The sequence below is a fragment of the Seriola lalandi genome, unplaced genomic scaffold (genome assembly GCF_002814215.2).
Source record: "Seriola lalandi dorsalis isolate HSWRI2012SDOR001 ecotype SW California unplaced genomic scaffold, Sedor1 jcf7180002054850, whole genome shotgun sequence".
Taxonomy (NCBI): Eukaryota; Metazoa; Chordata; class Actinopteri; order Carangiformes; family Carangidae; genus Seriola; species Seriola lalandi.
The window spans coordinates 193,829-214,048 of NW_019525403.1; the positions used below are offsets into that span (position 1 = coordinate 193,829).

The 20,220-nt window shown below is 41.4% G+C and overlaps 2 protein-coding genes across 4 annotated transcripts in view; both read left to right on the forward strand.

Annotated features, from left to right (window-relative positions):
- The first annotated feature begins 739 nt into the window (after nucleotides 1–739).
- LOC111670296 (nuclear receptor subfamily 4 group A member 2-like) lies at nucleotides 740–5,445 on the forward strand. Of its 3 annotated transcripts, XM_023426943.2 has the most exons (8): nucleotides 740–888; nucleotides 998–1,053; nucleotides 1,426–2,282; nucleotides 3,343–3,472; nucleotides 3,610–3,767; nucleotides 3,885–4,084; nucleotides 4,521–4,699; nucleotides 4,871–5,445. In XM_023426943.2, exons 3-8 carry the CDS (start codon nucleotides 1,431–1,433, stop codon nucleotides 5,128–5,130), a joined length of 1,779 nt encoding a protein of 592 aa, XP_023282711.1. In that variant the 5' UTR covers nucleotides 740–888; nucleotides 998–1,053; nucleotides 1,426–1,430; the 3' UTR covers nucleotides 5,131–5,445. The 3 variants fall into 3 exon arrangements, with proteins under 3 accessions (XP_023282711.1, XP_087035639.1, XP_087035638.1); XM_087179513.1 differs by lacking the exon at nucleotides 998–1,053; XM_087179512.1 differs by lacking the exons at nucleotides 740–888; nucleotides 998–1,053 and having other exon boundaries at nucleotides 1,416–2,282.
- A 9,234-nt stretch (nucleotides 5,446–14,679) lies between these two features.
- LOC111670368 (tubulin alpha chain-like) overlaps nucleotides 14,680–20,220 on the forward strand; it is a 7,670-nt gene continuing 2,129 nt past the window's right edge. The window contains exons 1-4 of the mRNA XM_087179485.1: nucleotides 14,680–14,828; nucleotides 17,985–18,207; nucleotides 18,920–19,068; nucleotides 19,464–20,218. Of these exons, the coding sequence (XP_087035611.1) occupies nucleotides 14,826–14,828; nucleotides 17,985–18,207; nucleotides 18,920–19,068; nucleotides 19,464–20,218 (1,130 nt within the window). The 5' untranslated portion in view covers nucleotides 14,680–14,825. The remainder of the gene's footprint in view (nucleotides 14,829–17,984; nucleotides 18,208–18,919; nucleotides 19,069–19,463; nucleotides 20,219–20,220) is intronic.

The following is a 20,220-nucleotide window of genomic DNA, read 5'->3' on the forward strand; positions in this document are numbered from 1 at the left end:
GACCGTAATACATACGAAACAACCATACAGAGATGCAAAATAACCACACAGAGGTAAAACAACCATAGAAAGATGTAGAACTGCAGAGGCACAAAATGATTGTGAGGAAATGCAAAACGACTAAGACACAAAAGACAAGAAAGACCACAAAAAGATGCAAAACAAATGTGTGGTCTCTATCAGTCTGGGGGGTCTTTCTCCTATTTAACAGATGTGGGGGGCCTTTTACATGGCTATGCCCAGGGGCCCATTGTCCCATAATCCATCTTCCAGCACTGAAAGCATGGGGAAAAGCAAAACAATAAATCCTGCAGCAGATAAATAAACTGACATTTTAATATTTCATACTAAATAAGTGTGAAAATTTGCAAAATGACACAGATTAAAGAACAGCTTGAAGAACACTCTTATCAGTAAATGACTGCACCTTGAAACTTTATAGGCTACTTAAATACATCTGCACATAACAGTCACAGGTCCAATAGTTTATCAAGTAACAATAAAATACCTAAAATATGACGCAGAGTGCAACAAAGTGGGCCACAAGCATTATTTCCAAAATGCATGAGCCACTTTCTGTGCCCACACTAGTCAAAGGATCCCACACACATTCGAACAGGGACATACACACACACCACTCCACCCCTCTGTGGCTTGTGCGTAATAGGGTTTGGCACAGGGTGCGCACCACGTAAACAAAAGCACATTGTCGGTGTCACTGGCAGTCAGTCTGCGAGCCAAGAGTGGGAGAGTGGTCATTTCCTTTGCTCTCCAGACAGCGAGTGGACTTTTGTGGTCGCAGCTAAAGCTTTGAGAGATCCACAAGCAACACTGCAGCAGAGATGGGATTATTTATCACTCTTCTTCTGCACTGGATGGAGCTTTGAGGTATTTCATATTTGACTTTTTCTCTACTAATTTATGGAGAACTGGAGAGCTTCATGTCAATGGAAACTTGTAAGTGATGCTCTGATTTTTGTTTGTTTTTTCATACTAGAAAAATTCTAGCGGGAAATAACATCCTCTGAAAAATAAGACAACTTAAGCCTTAAGGTAATAATCCATTCAATTCAGGTCTTTATGCATCCCGGTTTCATGCTGCAAAATAAGTCGTTTAAGACAATTCAACATGGTCATGTCTTTGTCTCAACAAGTGCCTAACAGGCTGCACAACTTGTTTTAAATCGACTTTTAATAATAATTTCTTGGTAAAATGATAAAGAAAACATTTTTAAAACAGTTTAATAGAAACCTCTTCATCTCATTATATTTTTTAATTAGTTTAATAGTTTTTAATATTTAAATTTTTGTTTAAGTAAAATAAGTAAAATAAAGCAATGCATTTCACAAATCTATCAACTTGCAAGATATTCCTTTGCACGCTTTGTCTCCGTCATACTGAGTGCATTATGTCCATGTTCGCAGCGACCATGCCGTGCGTCCAGACCCAGTGCGGATCCTCTCCACAAGGAGCCAGCCCGGCTTCCCAGAGCGGCGGCGGAGAGCGCAGCTGCGACTTTCTCACCCCGGAGTTTGTCAAGTTCAGCATGGACCTTACTAACAGTGAAATCTCTGCTGCAACGTCAGGCCCTACTTTTGGCCCTCTGCCGGACTCTTACAGCTCCGGGTACGACGTGAAGCCCCCGTGCATCTTCCAGATGTCAGTTCAGGGGGAGCTTCCGTGCGTCAAGGTGGAGGATGCGCACGGGTGTCCGCGGTATCAGCCGAATCAACATCCCTCACACCAATCCGACGAGCTGCTCGCCTCCCCGGGATCCGTTTATTATTACCGCCCTCCCTCACCGCACACCCCTATCGCTTCCAGCTTCCAAACGCCGCCGGGACACATCTGGGATGACTCCGGCTCTCTGTACAGTTTCCGACAAGACTATTTGGCGGCGGCGCACAGGAAAAGCGCACTATCCAGATTTTCTCTGTTTTCTCTCAAACACGCGCAGCACAGCGGTCAGAGCTTGTCCACCTGCCAGATGAAATTTGACCGATCTCTCCACGTGTCCATGCACCTGGACGCAGCCGGAGCGCACCAGCCGCTGGACACTCCCGGGGTTTTGGGCTCCGCCGGGCTGGGAAAGCAGCCCGGTGTGGGATTTCCTCACCCGCTCCAGCTCGCCCACAGTCACCACTTTATGGACTACCAGACCTCTTCTGGCCCCAGCCGAGGACCAATGAGCACGGAGGGGCTGTGCGCGGTGTGCGGGGATAACGCAGCCTGCCAGCACTACGGAGTGCGCACCTGCGAGGGCTGCAAGGGTTTCTTCAAGGTTTGCTCTCAGCGCGTGAAAAACGGGGGAGTTTGCAGGCAGCTGATGGACATGATGCAGGCGCTTAAAAGTTTAAAGGGAGTTGTAAGGCAGGAAATTTCTGTCAAAATGAATGTATCTGACCCCGCTTTCATGAAAAGTAAAATTTGAAAATGTCATCTTTTCTAACATATTCACATTTTCCACATGGCCACATCGTCCCCTAATGAAACCCTCATTTTGAGTAATAGGTTATAATGTAAAAATCCCACTGGGACTCCTGACTGGCCTCATAAATTGGACATTATACTTCAGATGCACGTTTTGATCCCTTGACACGTACGTTTTTAGGGCCAACTGTCCTGTATGAAAATGGTCACCAACGTGCCATGAATAAAAACCTCCCCCTTCTTCTCTCTGAGGGAGATTCCCGGGGGCGATTCTCCAAATTATGAATGACCACGATCCTGTGTTTACCCAGACTGCCCTGTCGGCCTGCTGAATGCCTTATACTGCCTCAGATGGCCCACAGGAGCAAGAGTGCTGCTGTTCATTTTCAAAGGACCCTTTGCTGGCTATGCATGTGGAGCAATTTTTAAAGAATCACTCAAATAGGTTTATTTGTGACATTATTGTTGCACAAATGGGAAAGTTACTGTTCTTTATGGTTCCTCTTGTTGTTTTCTTTAATATGGACCATTGAAGAACTAAACCCCAAAAAGGTTCCCCCGTTCAAATAGATGAGATAATAACTGACATGCTTCTAGAAAATCTAATTTTTTGCCATTTAGAGAACTCTTTCAGAATAGTTCTACACCAGGATATTGGTTCCACAGAGACCAATATTGTGATGTACTGGCTTTTGAACTGGTACCACAGAACATGTGCAGAGAAGGTTCTTTGTTGTGGATGACTGGATTGAGGTTCAAAGCTGAATTTAAGCCTGTCATTTAATTTCAAATTAAATATTATCTATAGTCTCAGCTGAGTGAACATCTATTAAAATTAAAGTGCATTTATTGTATTTTTTTTTTACTTTGTAAACTGAACAATATCTCCATTTCTTCTTGTCTTCACGCAGCGCACAGTGCAAAAAAATGCCAAATACGTGTGTTTGGCTGCCAAAAGCTGCCCGGTGGACAAACGCAGGAGGAACCGATGCCAATATTGCCGCTTCCAGAAGTGCCTTGCAGTGGGAATGGTTAAAGAAGGTAAACAGATACACCTTGAAACCACCTTTCATATGTGACATTGGGGGTGAAATTGTCTTCATTTACACCTGAAAAAAAAAAAAAAAAGTCGAAACAGAAGCTTAAAAGTATTTCCTGTTTGTCCACATGCTCCACAGTGGTGAGGACAGACGGTCTGAAAGGTCGAAGAGGTCGTCTGCCGTCCAAACCTAAAGCTCTTTCAGACTCGTCTTCACCTGTCAGCACCCTCCTGAGCGCCCTCATCAGGGCACATGTGGAGTCAAACCCCTCACCCTCTCGCCTTGACTACTCCAAGGTAATCAGAGCTTACAAGAATTACTCCATTAGCCTAACACACAATGAGCACAAAATACAGCAGTAGTGGTATTATCTCTGATCCCTACCTGATGCCACTGGTGACCTTTCATTGCAGTTCAAGGAGAGTCCTGGAAGTCCGCTGGGAGACGATGCACAGCACGTCCGGCAGTTTTATGACCTCCTGACCCGATCAATGGAGGTGATTCGAGGGTGGGCGCAGAAGATCCCAGGCTTTACCTCCCTAACCAAACACGACCAGGACCTCCTCTTCTATTCAGCTTTCCTGGAGCTCTTTGTTTTACGACTCTCATACAGGTAAAGAACAAAACTTTCGTCACACACTGAGGTACTGACTTCTGTAATTTCCTCTTTCTCAACAAAAACTGGACAGAGCACCTAAGTTAGCAATCAGTCCACTGCAGGTAAATATGTTTGTTGAATGGATCTGCCAATAAAAACAACAAAACCCAGGAATGGATTTAATTTTCCTTCAGGTTTGGCACTAATGACAGGTGGGTTAGAAACTCCAGAAGTACATGGGAATTTATTGAGGGCAAGCTTTATGTCATAGGCCCTAAAATATGACACTACGCTCTTGTTTTGAAATACAGATGAATTTCTGTGTCTGATAATGGATGCATGCAGAACCTTCTCTGCACCAATGTCGTGCATAAAAGTGTAAACGGGCAGTTTATATCCACTTCTGCCTCTCAGCTTTTCACTTTCAGCACAATCTGTCATAATGTTTCAGATCCAGCCCAGAGGACGGGAAGCTGATCTTCTGCGACGGGTCGGTGTGGCACCGGCTCCAGTGCCTGAGGGGTTTTGGGGAGTGGATTGACAGCATTGTTGAATTCTCTGGCAATCTACAGAGGATGAACCTGGACGTCTCCACCTTTTCCTGCATATGCACCCTCGCCCTGGTCACCGGTGAGACGCTCAGAAACACTTTGTTTATGCTCACACCTAACTAACTCATTTAAAGAGTAGCCCAGATTTACACATCTGTAGTTTTATGTTAGAAGGACACATTCGTTCTGAATTATTTTCCCATTATAAACCAACTAATGTGTTTTTGAAACGTGACTTACGGACCTGCAGAGAGGCACGGACTGAAGGAGCCGAAGAAAGTGGAGGAGCTGCAGAACAACATCGTCAAGTGCTTGAAGGACGGCGGGATGTGCGCCGACGGAAGCTCAAGCTGCTGGTCCAACCACCTGTCCAGACTTTTGGAGAAGCTGCCTGAACTTCGCACTCTGTGCATCCAGGGCCTGCAGAGGATTTTCTATTTGAAGCTGGAGGACCTGGTGCCACCGCCCGCAATAATAGATAAGTTATTCCTCGACACGTTGCCATTTTAGAGACATAAGAGAATACACACGGGGACTTTTCTTCTGTGTTTTTCTCAGCGATGGCACTGGTACACTTCTGCTTTCATCCCAGCAGTCATTCCTGACAGTCTGAGCTCTGTGCACTGCAAAAAGAACATTTCAAAAACTAATACTGAGCAATTAAATCACATTTTCCTATCTAAATGATTTGTGCGTTCCATCATGTTTAGGTTCTTTATAACCTATACTAGTCATATAGTGACTATCATATTCAGTAGACTCTATCATGGTCTTGTGTTCTCAGTAAAATGTCATTGTCCATGTTTTAATAAATAAATGAAGCTACTGCTGCTGAGCTTTGATTTATTGAAGGTTTGATGTGCTGCAGAGCCGAAGAGTTTTTTTTTTTTGTTGTTTAATTTTGATTTTTGAGGAAGACAATAATTTGAAAATCATGTTATTCCTTATAAACACCTATCAAAACTCAAGTGTTTCAAAGTTTTATTCAGCTAATATTTATTTCTGGACATAAAATGCCGATTTCAAGACTTTATTTTAGAGTAAAATTAAATATTGGTACCGTTTCATGGAGGCTGGAGACTAAACAGACTTTTTAAAATTACACATCTGTTGCGGTTATGTGTTAAACAAATGGTTTAATTAAGTTTTGAGGGCTGTGTTTTTTTCCCCCTGAAAGAGTGTTGGAGAGTTCATAGCTTTTACAGGTTTTCTGTAAAGACTCATTCAGTCTGCTCAGGTCATGTATTGTCACATAAATGTTTATTTTTATTTAAGATTCCTAACTCAGTGCAAGGACTAACTAAACCCTCTGTTCAACACTTTGCTATGACAAGAACGCCCACATTCAGTAATTATAGACATTAATAACTGAAATTTAATCAGGAAACTACCACAAAGGGAGATCATCAAAATAACAGATATTCAGAAACAACAATATACATTTATACAAATTATATTGGGAACTGGAAGTAACTGCCTACTTTTGTTTCAAATGCTGCAGCAAATTTTCTTGACAGATTTTGTCTAAAATTCACATGGGCAAAATTGAACATGATGCAGATTATGACTAATAATTTAACAAGTGTAAGTGGTCGGACTACTGTAAGAGATTACATTCATATTCAAAGTACTGGGTTAAAAAATGAACCCAGCACTTTTTAGTGTGTTGTATCTAATCTAGACCGATGTGCTGGAAATCATAGATTTTTTTTTTGTCATTTTTAATATTAAATGACATATAAAAAAAGGAAAGTTGGGAGAGTAAAAAGCAAACTCTGCCACCATCTATATATTTGCATGTGTGCATGATCCTGATCATGTAAAGGTCAAAGGTCACAGTGGTCCTCAGTATTTTTCAGAGGAAGTATTTTTTCAGGAAAGCAAAACAGCTGAAGATTTCATACATTATTTTTTCTAGAAAAAAGGGGAGAATGTGTGTGTGTGTGTGTGTGTGTGTGTGTGTGTGTGTGTGCGTGCGTGCGTGTGTGCGTGCATGTGTGCATTTGTGTGTGTGTTTCATGACCGTTGGCTACCTGACATTTCTGCAGCCCTTTGGTCAGATCTGGCATTAAAGAGGCCGGTTTCTGCTGCTGTTGGCAAAGATAAAGGCCATGAATGCAGCACCTGCACCGGGAAAAGTCAAACAGGGGACTGAAATATTGCTGCTGAATAAAACCTATGATAACCTATTATGACAACAGCCTGACATGAGTCAAATATATTTAAATCATGGGGAAATTTAAATCATTAGAAATCATCCCAGCTTGTGTTGTTTGATTTGTTCACAGCGTCAGTTTCATCTGCCACAATGTGACATGTTTTCTCTTCTGTCAGGTAAAAAGAATTGATTTATGTTGTTTTTTAAAAAAAAAAAATAAAAGTCTCATATATAAAAATAGCATGATGTTCCCAAGGAGGTTTTAATAGGCCTGCAGATCAATAGTGGAGGCTGTTCAATGCTTCAGCATGGCAGGCTGAGATAGAAACGAATCGATGACAATATCGGAGAAGCATCCAATTTATCCTGATGTTGAGGGTGATTGACAGGTGGAGAGAGAGAGAGTACAATACAATAACAGACATTTCACAGCAGAACTACAGCGCTAGCTCCTATAGCAGTTTTATAGGCCTGGATATTAAAATACTCCCGTCAGTGCTGCATGATCACTACTGATACTAGACTGTAACTCCATAGGAACATTATAGAAATATTAGCCTATAGGAATTCTAGTGATAGACAAATGGTCACACATTCACACACACAGAAGTTGCCATTACTCTGTCAGTGAGTCTTTTCAGGATGTAAGCCAGACACGCATCTTAGCTGCTTCAGCTTTTCCAGCCAGCAATCCCACCGCAATTTCTCCAGAAATTGCACTGTCTAATTCAAAATCATTTTCTCTTATAAAATAGTTTCATTTGAACAGACAAATTATATTCAAATAACTTTAAGAACAGGACAAAAATATCCAGTAAGAAAAAGAAATTAGGGGCAGTTAGAAAGGACGTGCCAGTTTAATCATCTGTACATTGGCACACTTCAACTATTAAAGTACAGGCAGGCCCTGCAGTTTGCACTTCACTTTAAGTTCCCCTATTTAGCATTTATGAGCAGTACATAAGCATTAAATAAATGGTTTATTACACATTGTGATATAGTTGTAAACTGATTAAAAAAGTGGACTGAAACCAGAAGAGTGGAGGCTGTTATAATAGAAGATTAAATCAAATAACATACAATCGCACATTAGTGAGATGTTTGTGTAAAGTGCTCTTTAAATTGAGTACAGAAATGATCAGAGGCACCAACAGGAAATCTTTATAATATATATTAAAGATAAAGATGGTGAAAATTTCGGGGAGAGATGGGTCAGCGCAAACAGACAACTCAACTTGCACCACAAACAGGTTGTTTTTTGGGGAGGGGGCTCCTGAAGCGTCTTGGCCCTCAGGCTGCCGGTTGTGGCCGACGCACAGGAGCATCAAGCATTTTATCAGGAGAGCACAATTTTTCTGAGGCTCTGACTGCCGACTTTGATCTCTGCATCCATCCAGCTTCAATACAGCTTAACCCTTATCACTGCCAGCCCAGAGACCGCGAGCATCAAGATGGATTTATGGGCAGGGACCCCCGGTTACTTTCAACATGTAATCCATTACAGATTATTGCAGATTACTGATCAGATGCTGCAATAGCTGTTGTAATTATAAGTAAATTTGTTGGCAGAGATATGTAACATAAGATTGATCCACTGATGGGAATATGGGCTAAATCAAATAATATTGCTTTATGGCAATGTCTGATTTTTATATGATTCATCGATGTGATAGAACATCTTGATTTGGCACATATTTAATTTGCCAAATTTGCAGAGAGCAGACAATATCTTATAGTTATTTTATTCATATATTCTTAATTGAACTGAACTGACTCTCCTGAAAGTTCCTGCTTAAGAGATTTAAACCCATGTAATCAGAAAAATCACTTTTAATTAAGCCGAGATTCTCATCAAAGCCATGGATGGATCACTGAACGAGCACAGACCCAGTGCCTTGAGAGGTCAGAGGGTCCCTGGGCCAGAGCCTCTGTGTGAAATGACGCAGAGCTCAGTTAAAACAGACAAAATCACCACAAAGAAAAGCGACAAAACGACAACAAAAAAGAGGCAAATTACAATTGCAAATATGCAAAACAACCACAAAAAGAAGCAACGTACCCCCAAAAGATGCCTCAAAAAGAACGAAAAGAGATGTAAAATAACCACTAAAATACACAAGCGACCAAAATCAGACATAAAACGACCAAAAATGCATTTTGTGGCACTTTCAGTCTAGGGGTCCTGTAAAGGTGGAGTGGGGGGCCTTTTACCTGCCGGTCCCAAGGGGCCTATTACCTTATAATCTGTTCATTGACCACAACTACAGACAATAAAAGATCACACCTGTTATTTATTTCTGGTTTTACAAATTCAAATGTGTGTACAGAACTTTATCGCTCACTACAGCTCCCTCACTTTAAAATGACAGGTGCACAAAGTATTGTACAACCAGACACATCTCAATAAACTGTGTGGGCTCTTTAAAGTCACACTACGTCTCTAACAGAAACACAGCCAACCAGCGCTGCACCAACATGGCTGTTCACTCAGCTGACGTTATGTGTAAGAGCTTCATTTGTTCAGGAAATTAATGAAAACAGATTAGTGTTTTGTCATGATGAAGAGTCCACTCAAAACACTTGCTCTAAATCTTCTTGTCATCAAAACAACAGATAATAATTGGAAGGGATTAGAGTTAGTTGTTTCTCGGGGTAAATCCTTCAGGGAGTCTGAATCTCTCTCGACAAGAAATGAAATTAGCATTCTCTGCTAACAGGACAAACAGTTGTCTAAACACTTGAATCAGTGGATTGGATTATTTCAGCCCAGAGACAAAGGACAGAATACACACAGAGGATCCCAGGAGGTACAGCAAGCACCTGAAACATCCCACAGTTCGGAGCTAATTTATTAACAGGAATCTGGTGGAAGGGAGGGCAGATTTAATCTAGTTTAGCATAAAGTTTTTTCTCCACATGTATGCTCAATCAGCTGACTTAACCAAGAGTCTTGTTCAGATTTAGGGTTAAATTATGTGTATTATTCCAGAGGAGAAGAGTTATGCTCTTACTACATTTACTCTCTCTTTTCACATCACAATCAGGTCCAAACATCTTTCTTTTTCCTGTTTCCTGAACAGTAATGTGGATCAATCATACCAATACTGAACATACTAAGAGATATAGATTGTGAGCATGTGTGTGCATATATGTGTGTGTGTATGTGTATGCATGCTGTGTTCAACTCTGTGTGGTTTTCAGACAGATCAAACATTAGTTTCTTGGCTTCTAGACTAATTTGGTTTATTGCAAAGGGGGCATCACAGGTCAATGTGTGTGTGTATGTGTGTGTGTGTGTGTGCGGTGGAGTGACTAATTTCTTCATCTGTATGTACAACACAAAACTCCTGCAACAACGTCCAGAGAAACCTGTGACCTGCATTATCGAGGACTCCCCCTTTCTTCTGACAGACACACATCACGGCGTTGCTTCTGCTCACAACTTCATATTTTCTTGAGCTTCAGTCTCCGTTTCTCTTCAGGTAAAATTGGTAACGCGCATTTCTCTACACTGAACTCACTTCTCCCAAAACACACAACATTGTCTGCCAACAAAGAAACCATGTCATTCATTACAAACTGAGAAAAACAACAACACTAACAACAGCTATCATTACAATAAGAATCACCAATGTGCAACCTTGCAGTTGTATAGGTCACAAACGCTGCAATATCCTTTCTGCAACACAAACTAGAGCTAAAGATATAAAAATACAACAGTGCTAGTCGATCCTGCAATTGGCTTCAGGTTCACCACAGCTTTTGCATACCTGATCCATCCTCTGCAGGTGTGTCCAGATGTCTGATTGTAAACTTTCTACCTCCAAGAACAAATGAATTCCCACCTGTGTGTGTACATGTTGCAGAACATAAAAGATGTCAGTTCAATTTTGTGTTAGGTTAGGTTTGAACAGTTTTTTTTATAATTGTATGTAAACATGTATGTATGTATGTATGTATGTAAAAATATAATGAAGTTTGATGGCGAGTTTAAGTGAGACAAGTTTATGAAAGCCAGTTTAGTCCAGACTGACTGCTGTTTTGAAAAAGTGAACTCAGTATTGAGAAACCAGATGTAGAAAAAAAATGTAAATGTGTTATGGCAACTACCATGGAAGGGAAGTGGGAGTCTTACTTGAGGCAACTTTTAGTCTCCATCTGACATCAGCTCCTTGGGTTTTTTCCATCCCAGTATCCATGCACAGTACCAGCAGGAAACACCAGCTGCAATCAGAACACAGCATTCATTAAGAGTATAGACTACACCTGTGATTTTCATATTACAAATGACAACCTATGAACCCTGCTACTTCCAATGCCCACAGCCCCTCCCTGAAGCCAAACACATATTGGAAATGAGTTCACTTCTGCTGCTTTAACATTTTTACATCACAGACTAATGCAGATATTTCAAAAGTTACAGACATGTCTAAATGTTACAATGTGGAGCAACGCTAAAACTGCGAGAGATTCATGTTTTATGTGCACAACAATACAGACAAAACCATCCACAAGAACAAATTAGCAAGTTCCTGAGAGACTTGCGTAAAAAGTGCAAGAGCTACACATGATATGATAAATATTATATGATAAAATGATAAAAATCTATTAAAAAAAAACACTACTCTGTGAAGCAATATGCTGTATATTCAGATGTCTTTTAAACAACCGTTCTGTGGAAGATTGTTTGAAGGTGGAAGGTACCAATCATCCTGGCTGCAGAGTTCCTATAGGATTTTTCTCTATGAATATTCATGTTGATACATGAGCGTTACACCAGTGATTTCATTTACTATGCACTTTCAGTGTTGACACTTGATTGGCTGAATTTAAACAATATGCTGCATAATGTTGCGTCCATAAATTAGAGATAAATATTCCACTACTACGCTCCACTTTTTGAATGGAAGTCTGTCTCACACATGAATACAGTTAGAACATACTGTACAAGACAAACATTTGTATATATATTTCCAGGCAAGAAAAGCTGCGAAACAGTCAGGAGAAGTGAAGGAAAGAAATAGTTTACAGTCTCACCACTGAGGAAGGCGTAAAAGAAAAGTAATCTGTGGACCTCCGAGGGGAGGAGGACGAAACACAACACTTGAAAAAGATCTCTATTATCCGTCTATCGCAAAACTATCTCTCCTTTCCAAAAAAAGATGCTTAGGGGAGTGTTTGAAGAGGAATGAGCAGTTCAGGGGATGAAGCTATAGGCTCCCGTGGACTCAAGGGTTTGTTTGAGGATTATGAAGGCGGTTTACATTCAGACTTGAGGGCCTGGTGCGATGAGCTCAGGCATCTGAAGGCTTCTGGATCAGGTCTGCATTCCCGTAAAGAGTGATGGACAGGTAAAGTTCACAAACAGTGTGGCACGAGTGGACAGTATATGGGAAAACATTTGTGAGGTGAAAATGGAATTTGAGGACTTTTCTTCCCTTGTGCCCAGTGAAATGACACCTTACATACTGGATGTAACTCACCACATTACAATTTTATGTTCAATGGTACAATAAAGATCCTAATATAAGTTGGTTGTAGGTTGCATACATTTAGCCTCAGTTTTCCAGGATCAGAAGTACATAAGTAGCTAATCTATATAGATATTTTGCTGAAACAACAACAATAAAAGAGGTAAAGAAAAATAACTGAATTGAGATCTTTTCATTCCCAGTGTGAAAATAAATCAAAGTACAAACCTTGATAGCAGCTGGATAAGACACCTTGTGCAAGACCTCGATTCACTAAAATCGCAAATCAGAAAATCAGTCAGAAAACATGTCAATCAGATAAATATTTATCAAATCAGTATTGTATGTTGTTCATATTGAAAAGACACATCTATGATCTGAACCATATACATATTCCACTACTACGCTCCACTTTTTGAATGGAAGTCTGTCTGGACCAGTCCCAGCCTGGTCAGATGCGTACATGAACTGATGAAGCCTCTTGGATGAGAGGTGAAACGTCTTCCCAGACAAATAATCAAGTCCAGTTGTTTTTTCGATTTAAAACTCCTTTAGGATACTATGACCTGGACAAATGAGAATATGCACAGGCTGAACCATATACATAAAAAAGAAAAAATGTTTTCTATGTTTTATTTGATGATGAATTTGGTTGAATTAATTAACAAAGGTCTTAAACTAGATTCTGACAATAAATTCAGTCATTATACCTCAATTAATACCAATCTGTATTTAAATATAAATGGACGCAGACTCCGTGACGTCACCCACATTCTTCTGAATAGCAGTTTGCGGGCTGCTCCACCATCACCATTTTAGTAGTGCCCACTCCACTTATCTCCCTGCTAATCCAAAACTGGGCAAAGAGATGGGATGTGTAAGGAGCTAAAACTTGGTTTAATAAGTGTGATAAGCATAGGCTCCCATTCGCATTATCAATACAGCTGAGCGTTTGGGCTAATTAAATTGCTGGCTAATTAGCTAGTTAACGGCTAAGCTGACAAGCCTGTTGCATGTTAGCACAGACTCCAAAAACTGCTAATTAGTGATAACATATGAATAAAATAATAATAGAATTTCACTCACCTCAAAATACACGAGCACAGAAGTTCTGTGTCAATTACCCACACAACAAGCCACATTACTTGCCCGATATTTGCATGAGAAACCCTTTAAAACTAATACCACAAACATGGCCAACAGGTCACTTTAAGTTACTTGATATGACGTAAGGCACGCGGATTGGTCCAAAACGTGTATTTTGATGTCCGCCATAAGACCTCAAAATGTTAAGTCTGAAGACACAGAAAGTAACGTCTTTACACGTCAATTTGGTGTTAAGACATTTTCTGTCGTCTTTATATGTAGAAATTTGACGTCTGAGGTGGACGTCAAAATAGAGGTTTTGGACACAGAGCAGAAATCACCTCAAATCATTAAACGTGACTGTGACAGCCCCCATCTGTCACTCATTGCGACCATGTGCTCAGTTTTGCATAAATGTAAACAGGTGAGTTATATAAAAATTCAGCCCCTGTAGGGTTGTCAAGAGGGATGAAATTCGTTACAGACCAATGGTTTTTTTTCATACCAGGCTGTAAATATGTTTATTTCTGCTGTAAAGTTTGATATTTTAACATGAGTCTATGGGGAAAGTTTGTTTTTGGAGCCAGCCTCAAGTGGCCATAGGAAGAACTGTCATTTTTGGCATTTCCGTGTCGGCTTAATGATGTAAATTCTCTGATGAAATTTGCAATTCATTAAATCACCATCTGAAAGTGAATTTGGGGATTTAGGTGTGCCTGGGGGTCTGGATTACCCACAATTCAGCCTTGACAATATGACAATAACCAATCCCTGGAATTCAGGAGGATGGGGCCCTCTACCTTTTTAACACAGTGAGTATTGACTGCGTACAGCATAAAAGGTGGAGGTTGAATGTTGGAGACAAAATCAAAATAATAAGGACGCCATCTAGTGGCTGTAACCTACATTACAATTTCAGATAATCTACAAGAATTGAATCATTGCTGTAAGGAAATGTCATAAATTAAACAGTCGAGTTGCATAAAGAGAAACAGAATTTTAACAAACAATAATTCTAGTATTAGCTAAAACAAAAAGAGTTTCTTTTTTTGCTTGACCCTGACAAAAGCATTTGAGAATTAACTTAAAAATACTTCCTCAAGAGTCAAAGCCTAGGCAAACAAAAACACACACACAAAAAATAGTCGCACACATAAAAACATCGTAAAAATACAAATATTATAAATGTATAATAATGTACTTATTTACTTTCAACCACTGGAACTAAACTGTTATGCAGCGGTGATTATCTCATTGGTGCTTTATGCGCGCCTTTTGTTCTGAAAGGCCAAACAGGAAGTCCTCTGTCCTCTTAGAAAAGTTGCAGCCTTAATGGCTCCACCTCCTCTCCCCCGCCCCCTGTAGTAGCTATAAAACTGTGTGTGTCGCACGTTGATGGAACTTCACTCACAGAGATCTCATTATAGGTGCACTGTGAGAACCTACAAGTTTGAAGTTTCCCCTCCAAAAAGGACAATCAAAGCAGCAGAATGGTGAGTGTTAAGTCATTATTACTATTATCAACAAATAATCTGTGGCCTAACTTCTTGGCTGACATTTTGAAAATGGCTGGCATTTTGTCTGGTAGGCCTACTGGTGAAAATTATGAGTCATAGCTCAAATGTGACTCAGAAAACACTTTAAAACTCTTATAATAATCAAAGATTTCCACTTGTATCCAAACATTACTGAGCTTTGTCTTTTGCTTCCACTTTAATGGGCCCTGGCTGTTTCTGAAACATTCTGGCATTGCTACGACACATAAAACAGATCCATGGAAAGGCTTTGTATGTTTAGAATAGGGAGAAACATAAAGTCAGACGGCGGAAATATGCTACCAGGCATGTGGCTCCGGCTCCAGTAAAGGTTAACTGCTTCCACATGGGGACTGGAGGACTGTCTGTCAGGAGGGTGTGCTTGTTTGCCCGGGTGGTTGGGAATGCTGATGTGGCTTCCAGCAGTAGCTTGTGTATTTTACGTTTCTATTTCTGCCACTCACTGCCGTGCTGATAAGCTGCTGCATCACTGCAGACCGGAGGCTGCCACTTTTGGCTCTTTTGAATACATTAACTTTAAAGAAATGCACCTTTCAAGTACAAAAAAAGCAGAATGTACAAGTATCACATTGTTTCTGTTGTTAAACATGAGGTGAGGCGCATGACATAAATCCTTGAGGCCTTGGATCAACATTTTTACGAGCTAAAGAGTCTTAAGTTCATTCTTCATCATGAGTTTAGGACACCGACTTTTCCCTTTTGACTTTGTTCCTTTGTGCAAACAGTGAGTGTGTTGTAATGTGTGCAGTTCATTTGTTAAGCAAATAAAAACAGAAGTAAGTAAAGAAGCAGTTAACTGCAAAAAAAAAAAAAAAAAAAAGACTTCTGGTGGCACTTCCTGCTGAATCATTTATAACATGAAAGCATAGGATGTGTCATTTAGAGTCCGCCTTTTTAAAAGTAGTTAGTGTGGGTTTAGATGGAGATAATCAGCCTCTTTTGTTCTACATTTATTATATTCACATTACATTCTGGTTTTATGGTTTGCATCTGTTCTCAGGTTGGAGAAACATTCTTCCATTTCATTTTTTATTCAGGAAACCTTGAAAGCCCAAAGTGTTTTTCCGATACATAACAAGTTTTTTACAGCACAATGCTCCTCTGTGTCTGCTCTCACATGCTGCGATCTCAACGTCAAACATGACGTACTTTCAGTCTGGGCAAGATACAGGAAGCAGATAATGACCCCCAGTGTGCCCAGCCCCCACCCCCCACTTCCCCATTTTGCCTGGAAGTGTAACTTTCACAGGCCGTTTGTCTTGTAAACATGAGCCGATGTGGTGTGTTGCAACACCATGAAGCAAGCAGGCCACCACTCCCACTTTTTGTCACATCCTGTCAGCAAATGTCAAAACTATATGACTCAGAAAAACAGCGGGGAAACTTACAGCTCATGCTTCATATCAGCGTAGTAATATTCTGCAGTTGCACGTTGCATTTTGCAGACAGACTGTAAATTAGCTTTAGCATATTACGTCCATGATATAAGCTGCAGTCTGGGAGTCGAAACGGGTTACTGGGTTAGAGCTGCTGGGGTGTGAGTCTGTGGGTCGTATGATTGATGCCTCACTCAAAATAGCTGTCTGCTGAGCTGGCTGCCATCGCCATACTTGGCAACTTCCAAGTCACTGTGACCCCTCCTCTGCCCTCTGTCCTTAGCACAAGGTTTTTTGTTTTTCTTTCTTTTGGGGGGGGGGGGGGGGGGGGGTGTTCATGGGGTCAAAAGTCAACTAACCCAAAGTCACACTGATAAAAACATCATTCTACAAGACGGTGGATATCTTGAAGTACAGCAGGTCACTCAGCTGTAACAACATCGTATTATGCCTGTTGTAATCCCTGAAAAATGTCTGCGCACTGAAGCTTATTAGATCTTGTCAAAGGACGTGTTCTACTGAGCATTGCTGGAATCTGGTTGTTTGTGTTGCTAAAGACGTCACACTGGAAAAACACAACGGCCGCCCCGGCTTATACATCACAGGAATTCCAAAACAACACAAACGTTTAACCGGGCTCCTGTGTCACCTCCAAAAATGAGGTCATGGTCAGCGACAGATAGGTAACGGGTCTCTCTTCCCTCGAATACGTAAAGATGACAGCGTTGGGTTTACCTAAACGCTTGTCTCAGCAGGCGTGAAGAGTGTCACTAAGAGCAGCACAATGATATTTTGACAGCAGTACTCGACGTGTTTGTGTTCTCATATAACCAGTGACAGCTGGCCTTTTGTTGACACCCACTGCAGCAGCATTAAACACACAGCGGTTAAAGATCAGCAGACGTGAATCTGATTCCTGCATTTTTTTTTTTTTTATTTTTTTTTTTATAACACAAGTTACTAGATTTCTTTCTCCTACTAGTTAGGGTTTGTTTTCTTCTCTCTGTCTTGCACATTTGCACTTCTACCACTTTTTTTTTAAAAAGGCTAGTTAACCAACCAGGACGGACAACGTTGCATCCTCAACTCCCTCAGGCAGAATTGTCCTTCCAAATGAGACTAAACTTGTTTCAGGCCACGGCGTGTCCTCCTTCACGCTCCTCCACCACCCACATCATTTACCATTGACCTAGAAATACCTCAGCAGGGTGTGGGAGCACTTTGGCCCCTACAGACACTCTGACAAGCCTGTGTTAATCACCACCGCTCGCTTATTTAGATCGGCGACTTCTGAATTGATGTGTCACATCCTACTTGGAAGGATGTTTCAACATTTAACAGTTTTCAGCGAAGTTTGCGGAAGAGGTCTTGAACACAAACAAATGAATCTGTAATGCAAATGATGTGAAAGTGGTTGACTCCACCCAGTTTTAACTGTCATTTCCAGCAGGTCAAAACAGGTTTAAAGGCAGATGTGTTGGCATTAGCTCTCCAGTAAAATGGTTTGACCTATTCATGTACTGAAAAGCTGTTGCATGATGAAGTCAGTGATAATTTTGACTTTCAGTGGCTGGAAATGGAAGAAAATAAAGTTGAAATTAATCATAATGTGCAGCCAGATGTTAAATATCTCAAAATAAGATTGGATTTAAAACTTATTAAAGTTAAATTATAAACATTTTAAAATCTAAAAATGTGCCAATTTTTCCCTCCACAGCGTGAGTGTATCTCCATCCACGTTGGGCAGGCCGGTGTCCAGATGGGCAACACCTGCTGGGAGCTGTACTGCCTAGAGCATGGCATCCAGCCCGACGGCCACATGCCCAGTGAGAAGCCGACCGGTGGCTACGACGACTCCTTCACCACCTTCTTCAGCGAGACCGGCACGGGGAAGTACGTCCCCAGGGCCATCTTTGTCGACCTGGAGCCCACAGTTATTGGTGAGGAGGAGAAACGCATAAGGAAGTGAATACACTCCTACCCAGGAGGTGATGTTTAGGAGGAAGGGTCTTCAATTGTTTAAGAGCAACAGGAGCTGTTGTTGTAGAAATGGAATCATTTTTGAGTCAAAGTAACTTGACTTAGGAAAGAAACTTTCAAAGGGCAAGAGAGAAGGAAGCAACAAAGTCCATAAAACTATAATGATTAATCTGGCTGATCATGACCTGTTTGAACCAGCTCTTGTAAGACAGTGGCGCAACGCCATTATATGAATTTATACTTTGATCAAAGGTCATATCAGATTATATAATTGGTATTGTGCATATAACGTTAATGCCATTGGTTGCATCCTGCTCAGTTAAATACTCAATAAATTAGCAATCATTTATGATAATTTGACTCCTACATCCCATTAAACTGAGTTTTTACTTTTTTTTTTCTTTTCCTGCACTCTGCACTGTTATTTGTCACGTAAAGTTATGTTTTCTTTAATAAATGTACTTACAAAGTAGTTTGTAGATGTAAAATGATGCATAATTCAGCAGCTGAATGGCCTATTTGTCATGTGTCAGTGAAGAGCCAAAAATCAAGTTTGTGTCAGCGGGCTTTACAATCTGTGCAATCCTTAGAAAAGAAAAAACACTTACAAAAAAAAAGTACATAAATTCCCCTCACTACATATTAACACGCTACCTCTGATCTCTGTTTTAGATGAGGTCCGTACAGGCACATACCGCCAGCTTTTCCACCCTGAGCAGCTCATCTCAGGGAAGGAGGACGCCGCCAACAACTACGCCCGGGGTCACTACACCGTCGGAAAAGAACACATCGACTCTGTTCTCGACCGGATCCGCAAACTGGTAAGACGGGCAGAAAGAGGGAGACTTGGAGCTGAAATTCAAACAATATTGATGTGAGGCTTTAGAGCAATTTCACAACATCCGGAAGATGCCATTAATCATGCTGTCTGAAGTGGAGAAAACCTCGTCAGCTGTTAACTTAGGGAGCAGGGTGATTTGTTGCTTTTGTGAGATGATTTAAAAACCACCATGTCAAGAAAAAGAAAAGAAAATTCTCAAGAAATGTTTATTCTTTAAAAAGGAAATACTATTCTTTCACCAAGAAGTGCAGTTTTTGAACAATCCTTGATATTCTGAATGTTATAAACATTAATTACTAATCAGACCTGAGAGCCACATGTTTGGTTTTTAGTCTGTTTCAAAATTAAACTGTAAATTCTTCCCCTCTCGTCCAGTCGGACCAATGCACAGGGCTCCAAGGTTTCCTGGTCTTCCACTCCTTTGGAGGAGGAACCGGCTCAGGCTTCACCTCTCTGCTGATGGAGCGCCTCTCAGTAGACTTTGGTAAGAAGTCTAAGCTGGAGTTTGCCATCTACCCGGCTCCTCAGGTGTCCACAGCCGTCGTGGAGCCCTACAACTCCATCCTGACCACCCACACCACCCTGGAGCACTCTGACTGCGCCTTCATGGTGGACAACGAGGCCATCTACGACATCTGCCGCAGGAACCTGGACATCGAGCGTCCGTCTTACACCAACCTGAATCGCCTCATCAGCCAGATCGTCTCCTCCATCACCGCCTCCCTGCGCTTTGACGGCGCCTTGAACGTGGACCTGACAGAGTTCCAGACCAACCTGGTGCCCTACCCTCGCATCCACTTCCCTCTGGCCACCTACGCCCCAGTTATCTCAGCAGAGAAAGCCTATCACGAGCAGCTCACTGTGGCTGAGATCACCAACTCCTGCTTCGAGCCAGCCAACCAGATGGTGAAATGTGACCCTCGTCACGGCAAGTACATGGCCTGCTGCCTGCTGTACCGTGGCGATGTGATGCCAAAAGACGTCAACGTGGCGATCGGCAACATCAAGACCAAGCGCTCCATCCAGTTTGTGGACTGGTGTCCCACAGGCTTCAAGGTTGGCATCAACTACCAGCCTCCCACCGTGGTTCCTGGAGGAGACCTGGCCAAGGTGCAGAGGGCCGTGTGCATGC

Coding starts and splice junctions, on each gene's coding strand:
- LOC111670296 (XM_087179512.1), top strand. CDS start 1,416: ATGTTCGCAGCGACCATGCCGTGCGTCCAGACCCAGTGCGGATCCTCT. Junction 3,473..3,609: donor AGTGGGAATGGTTAAAGAAG/GTAAACAGATAC, acceptor CATGCTCCACAG/TGGTGAGGACAGACGGTCTG. Junction 4,085..4,520: donor GTTTTACGACTCTCATACAG/GTAAAGAACAAA, acceptor ATAATGTTTCAG/ATCCAGCCCAGAGGACGGGA.